At 40.0% G+C, this 6842-nt stretch overlaps 1 protein-coding gene across 1 annotated transcript in view; it reads left to right on the top strand.

The window, feature by feature from the left end:
• The first annotated feature begins 2818 nt into the window (after positions 1-2818).
• Positions 2819-6842, top strand: part of rpl18 (ribosomal protein L18) — a 6497-nt gene continuing 2473 nt past the window's right edge. Inside the window, exons 1-5 of the mRNA XM_005732033.1 lie at positions 2819-2900; positions 3499-3585; positions 3697-3804; positions 4904-5002; positions 5151-5274. Coding sequence (XP_005732090.1) covers positions 2898-2900; positions 3499-3585; positions 3697-3804; positions 4904-5002; positions 5151-5274 — 421 coding nt within the window. The 5' untranslated portion in view covers positions 2819-2897. The remainder of the gene's footprint in view (positions 2901-3498; positions 3586-3696; positions 3805-4903; positions 5003-5150; positions 5275-6842) is intronic.

The raw sequence follows: 6842 nt of genomic DNA, 5'->3' as shown, positions 1-6842 counted from the left end.
TGCTGTGTAGGTGTGTACTTGACTAACTGATCTCGACATTATGGGGGAAACATCTGGCTTGACTATTCTTCACCTGTAGTTTGAATGCTGAACATTTGTCTGGTTAAATCATAAGACCAGTCACTATACAGAGATGTGCTTCTGAATGTGGACGATGTGTCTTCTGCTGCAGTAATGCAGTTCTGCTTGTGTTGAGTGATGTAAACAAGTGATCGATCTAAACTCTTTATTTTTTTATGACACAACAGTTGTGAGTGTTCCCACCTTCTCCTCTTTGTAACTTAACGCGAACTTTCCGTTTTCGAGTTTTGGACATGATTTTGGAGTATATCTTCGCAGTAGCGATTGACCGCAAGGTAAAGCTACCGGAAATGTACAACCCCACATCCGGTCTCAAACCAGGAAGTTAGCATTTTCTCGTGCACAGGGTCTATCGAATATATTTGGGGAAAGGGAAAGTGGAACGAAATTTTAAATACAAAACTGTGTGCTGTGTGTCGTTATTTATTTGTTTTTGAAGAGCAAAATAACTTGAGCCCTGTCAAAGGTCGTTGCCATGGACACGCGGTGGCAAACAGCTGAAAGCCTCGTTTAAACCTTCTTTGCTTGTCTCGTCAGTGTGTTTTCTTCCGTCAAAACCTAACAAGCTCTTCAACTGCAAACAGCAAGAGACTTTATTGAACGTTAAATTTCGTGTCTAGAAAGGATTTCTTTTGTTTAAGGTAAAGAAAAAAGTTAGTTTTTTTTACAATGACCCAAAGGTTCAACTACCAAAGAAATCCACTAAACATTGGCGCTCCTCGCTGGGGTGGTCCGCTTTACAATGAGCTCAACGCCCTCCGAAGAGCAAACCAAGACCTCAGCGAGAGCGCATACATGCTGAGGAGACGTCTAAATGGTCTCTTGGAAGAAAGGCAACGCTACATCCACTGGGATCTTTTTGTAAAGTATAAAAACGAAACAGAGCAGAAATACAAGGAACTTGAAGAACGTTACAAACAACTGGAAGCAGAAATGAAAACAGCGGAGGAGCAGAAGCAAGAAATGGAAAATCCAAAAGATGCAAGTGTAAAAGTGAAGCCAGACAAAGAGGCCCAGAGTCAGAAAGGTGTGGAGGAAATGCTGGAACACCAGCAGGAGTGTAAACACATGAAAGAGGAGCCTAAAGATGAGGAGGAACAATTGGAGCAACTTAAGAATAACTACAAAGTACTTCTGCAGAATTATACAAACTTGATGGAGTTGCATGGGCAGAGAAAATGTTGTGAGCAAGAGACAGACACTACAAAAGACCAGAAAAAGCAAGAGAAGCAAGAACAAATGGAAGTCGAAGAGAAAGAGAAGCAAGAAAAGAAGGAAAGAGGTAAATGGAGATTGTTTAGGAAGTTTTTTGCTGAAAGGGGCATTGAGGAGGCTGCTGAACTTCAAGATAGATACGAGACCCTCTGACCTCCTTTCACCACCTTCCTCTGTTACGACCCTCACCTGCAGACCCCATACATCCTTCTCCACACCCTCAACCTACCTGCTTTCATCTCTTCACCTCCTCTCCTCCACCTGCAGGGAGGTGTCCCGTGTTAATGTAATTAAAAGCATCATATAGAATTCTGCTCAGCATGTCTGTTTCTCTGTGTAAGTTACTTTGGTTGATTAACGTTGAGTTTTTAGTTTGTCACATTAAAGAACAAAGTGGGAAAATACATTGTACAGATACACAAACAGTTTGGTTTAACTGTGTTTCTGTGTATAAAATGATCTCATCGTGTTAATGGCTATTAATTTAATAACATTATATGTTCTACTTCACTTCCAACTTTACCAAAATATGAAATACTAAAGTTTATTTTCCGCTATTGAATCAAAACAAACGAAATTTTCACCATCAATAAATTTGGCTTATCTCAAATTTGCAGCTTACTAACTCAAACATCAGGGAATGTGTTTGAGATCATAACTTGTTGACTTCTGGGTGTTGTTGTTTTTTTCTTTTTAAACATAGTATTTGAATGAATACTTGGTGTACACCACCACTTCCTTCGGTGCTCCCTGGGCATACACTGTGCGATTTTTTTTTTTTTTGGCCCATTTTGAGCCGATTTTTCAGTCGTGCGACCGTTTTGGGGTGTTAATCCTCCAATATGCATAGATCAAACATCATTATCACAACAAGAACCACTTGAGAGATCAGCATAGAAAAGCGGGGTTGTAATAAAACGGCACTGTAAATGTCAAAACCCCCAGGCAGAGATCTGAGAGGAATAAAGAGGTCAGGGAGCAATAAAACATTAAAATTCAAATATCATGTCGCCTTTTTTACATTTTGGCGACACCCTGTGGCCTCAGCTTCATTTGCAGAATGCATGGTGTAGCGATGTAGCATGGAAAACGCAAGACACATTACCGGGTATGAATGCCTGGTAAAAACGAAGGCTATTATAATTTTAATAATGAGGTCACGTAAAATTTTCCACTTAACTAACCAAAACAATTTGTTCATATGCTAAATATAAATCATGCTCCTGTTGCTAAACCATTTCTGATACAAAATGTAATCTAAACAATTCATTTTTAAAGCTCTGTGATATAAAACTACTTTTTGGGTGAAATTCCGTGTTTATTTTCAAAATGCCTGATAAAAAAAATAATCCTTCTAGTATTTTACTCAATGTACTAATTTGCTTAAATACTTATAACTAAATTAAACCAAAAAGATGCGAAAAGGTGAACTCGAGAAATGCTCATTTTCTGTTTCTACCACTGGGGGCGTCATCCCATATCATCCGAGCTGTTGGGGCAGGAAACGCATGCTCTCTAACCAATCAGGCGCCTGAGATCTAAGCGCACAGCTTATCGCGAGACCTCGGGTCTTCCTTTTCCCTTTTCGCTCTGAGTCCAAGATGGTAGGTCCTGCTAACAGAATTTCTAAAACACGATAGTCAGACTATCCGCGGTCATCCTCTGAATTAAACCACCTGATGTTTTAGATGAAAACATTTACACGTTATAAACATACTTTATGTCCGAGTCGTGCTAAGATTTCGTGTGATTTGACTTTATAATTCACATTAGCCTATATTCTTGGGAGCCGACACCGGTGGTAGCTTTACGCCTTCAAGTTGAGAATAAGTCAGATTTACAATGGGTTAAAGATGCTATATATTGTCACAGGTCACTGTTTATTTTTGTCCCAACTTTAACGTATGTGTCGTAAGATCCGAAGTTTCCTTATTTGACGCTATGTGCATGTTTGCTATGCCGTTCAGAGTTAGCGGTTAGCTGCAGAGTGTCAACGTGTGTATCGGCCGCTGTTATGTGGATGAGTATGAGCTATGTAGTGTGTAATATCCCTCTTAAATGTATTCTATTTTGTTTTCGGTGTTATATATTTTATTTTAAAGATAAACAGTTGAGGGTTAGATGTATGAGGTGTTCTTGGTCAAGATTATATGTTTTTCTTACCTGATTAATATATGAATCTGCTTTTAATCAATTTTCCAGGGAGTCGACATCAGGCACAACAAGGACCGTAAGGTGCACAGGAAGGAGCCAAAGAGCCAGGATATCTATCTGAGGCTCCTGGTCAAGGTAAGATTAATTTCTAGGTGTGTGAAGTTTGAAATGGTAGCTTGTGCATTTTAACTATTGAACAGTCTGAAACCTGTAATCCTGACATTCCTGGTGTTTTGCCTTTAACAGTTGTACAGGTTCTTGGCCCGCCGCTCCAATGCTCCCTTCAACAGGGTCGTCCTGAGGAGGCTGTTCATGAGCAGAACCAACAGGCCTCCCATTGCTGTCTCCCGCCTGGTAGGTCTTTCTTCCTCTCACTTTGATTTTCACACATATATCCTCCTGTTTGCTTTTACTATGGTGTCCAGGTTAATGGGTTAGTCTTCAGCATCCCTGGCCTAATGTACCGAGCTGTGCAGTGAACCTAAAATAAAGCTGGAAGAGGGCTATCAGGGCTTCTCTAAGGTTTCTTCTTATGAGAGATGCACTAATTGCAGTTTACTGATTCAGATTTCCAAATTTTTGAGTGTGTTTCCTTTCTAGGGACTACAATTGACAGCATATACTAACAAAATGAATTCTTTAAGGAAGAAGTTACTCTTATAATAAAAGAGGCTCACTTTACAGTTTCGCCCAAGCTGCAGAAAGTTACAGGATCTCTCGTTTGAACAAATGAAACAATGGATGGAAAGAGGTAGAAAAATTTAATGGAAAATGAGTTGCTGTATGCCTACTGTTACCTGACAGATTTGATCACATCAATCAAAGCAGGTTCAGCAGATTTGTGTAAGAAGACAAATGCCGGATACTGGAATAATAATGTTGCTCATTGCCATAATTTTCCTCTTAACTGCTTTGACCCTTTGCGCATACTGAAGCTGCTGACTGGTGGCTGTCTCTGAGCTTTGGATTGCTTTAGTTCTAGATGCTTTACGTTTGAGTTTCTTTAAAATGTCTGTGTTTAGGTTTTGATTAGATTTGGTTTTCCTGGTATGAACATTCCTGACATAAGTGGACAACTTGTTGTTTTCGCTCAGTGTGAAACCCACACTCGCAGTATGTCCGGTATAGCTGTGAGTGTGTGAGTGCAACTTCTTTTCTGCAGCACCGTGCATGTGTTGCGCATTCATGAAATGGTAAGCTTCGTGGTAATGGTAAGTCGGTCATGTAGGAGGCTGGTTGTTGGAACCAGAATGTTGGAAAGTTGGCTGATTATGCGCCCTGGATCGGTGCATCTCTGCTACTCTTTCCATTTAGTTTTTAATGCGTCTTTAGAGATTCTGTAAAACAAATGACTGGATTTTTATTTTAGTACTCCCTGTTATCAGTTCTATAATCACACATTGATTTGCCTCAATTTCTTCTTCTTTTTTGTTTGTTTATTTTTTTCCCCTAGATCCGTAAGATGAAGCTTCCCGGCCGTGAGAACAAAATCGCTGTCGTCGTGGGAACAGTCACTGATGATGTCAGGATTCAGGATATCCCCAAGCTCAAGGTAGGTCTTACATTTAAGAAAAAACAGTTCAACTTCACTCCCACCCCCACCAGAAAATACATTTACTAACTGCTTCTTCAACATTGTAAAGGTGGCTTAAAAAAAAAAATCTCAAATCAGACCTCACCTCTTGCTTGCTGTCCCACAGATTTGTGCTCTGAGGGTGACTGATGGTGCCCGCCGTAGGATCCTGAAGGCAGGAGGTCAGGTGATGACCTTCGACCAGCTGGCTTTGGCTTCTCCCAAAGGACAAGGCACGGTGCTGCTGTCAGGTAACTGAACATGTTGAGTTGGAGATCCTATTTTTGAAACGAGCTGTTTCCACCAGATACCCTAGAAACTGGCCAATAAGAAAGATGTACCAGATAACAGCTTAAGTGTGCAGTTTGCTGAAGCTGTAGTGGTTGAGCTTCATTGGCTATTTGGAGGCTAAGAACACACTGCAATAGATGAGGATTGTACATCAAACAACTATGTATTTTTCTGCTTTCAATGGCAGTCAATATCTTACTTCTGCACAAGAGAACACTGTCTTAGCCTATCTGAAACCACATAAGATTTGTTCACCTGACTTTTTTTTGAGGGAATGTTCAGTCATTATTGTCATTAGAGATAACCAAGCATTAAATTTCCATCCATCCATTTTCATCCGCTTTATCCGGGGCCGGGTCGCGGGGGCAGCAGCCTAAGCAAAGAGGCCCAGACCTCCCTCTCCCCAGCCACCTCCTCCAGCTTATCCGGGGGAATACCAAGGCGTTCCCAGGCCAGCCGAGAGATATAATCTCTCCAGCGTGTCCTGGGTCTGCCCCGGGGCCTCCTCCCATTAAATTTTACTCATTTAAGTATTGGTACAACCAAGAAATTGGCAAATAACACCAATAATCACATGCAATAAGAACTGATGACTGGGTTGAAGTTCAGTATTTTTCCAGAGCAAATTGCTTGTTTCTAATTTTTTTTTTTTTTTTTAATTGTTTGAGAATGTTAAGTTTTTATTAGTTTCTGTGTTAGCTTTATACTTGATTATTAGGTGGATATTGTATGCCCAAGGTACAATATTTAGGATAATCATTAACAGGTTTTAAGTAGTAGAATTGAAACTGGTAGAATCACAGTCTTGAAGACATCCAAAGTCTCGTTAGGCAAGCGGTGATTACACAGTTCACCAAACCAACGAATACTAAAACTAAGGACGTGTCCTCTTGTTATTTTATTACAGTTTTCTAACTTCAAACAATCACGTTAGTTCAGTTCACATGTAAATATTTAGTTTAGCTTAGGTAATTACATACTATAATGTTGCAGCATTGTGTTAAACATTTGTCATCTGCTTTTTTTTCTTCCTCAAATAGCCTCGATAATTACATTAAATAAGTGCAAATATTAGATTTTAGGGTCTGTTACACTCTTAAGGCTTTCACAGTCTTCTTGTTCCTTCAGGTGTTTAGTATATTTGGTAAGGATCTATCAGTGTGATATTTGACTCTTGATTCAAACAGCTTTATCTTGTATTGGCGGATCGATTCATTTGTGATTAATTTGTCACACCTCAGCAGCAGTTCACTGTTTGGTGCAGGTGGAGATAGCATAGCATGTAGGAAGCAAACAGCAGTTAGGACATCATATTCAGCATCAGCAGACATCTGAGGTCGGAGCATTATAACTTCAAAAAACTTGCAGTGGTGCTTCCCTAATATTTACGAATCTGGTCCGTACTAAAATGTGATTCTTGCACTTAAATGGTAAATGGACTGCATTTGTATAGAAGCTTTACTAGTCCCTAAGGACCCCAAAACGCTTTACACATTCAGTCACCCACCCATTCACACACTGGTGATGG

Source organism: Pundamilia nyererei, unplaced genomic scaffold (genome assembly GCF_000239375.1).
Source record: "Pundamilia nyererei isolate P.nyererei 1_Seehausen unplaced genomic scaffold, PunNye1.0 scaffold00045, whole genome shotgun sequence".
Classification (NCBI taxonomy): domain Eukaryota; kingdom Metazoa; phylum Chordata; class Actinopteri; order Cichliformes; family Cichlidae; genus Pundamilia; species Pundamilia nyererei.
Note: the sequence above shows the minus strand (reverse complement) of the source record. Positions and strands in the feature narration are given on the sequence as shown.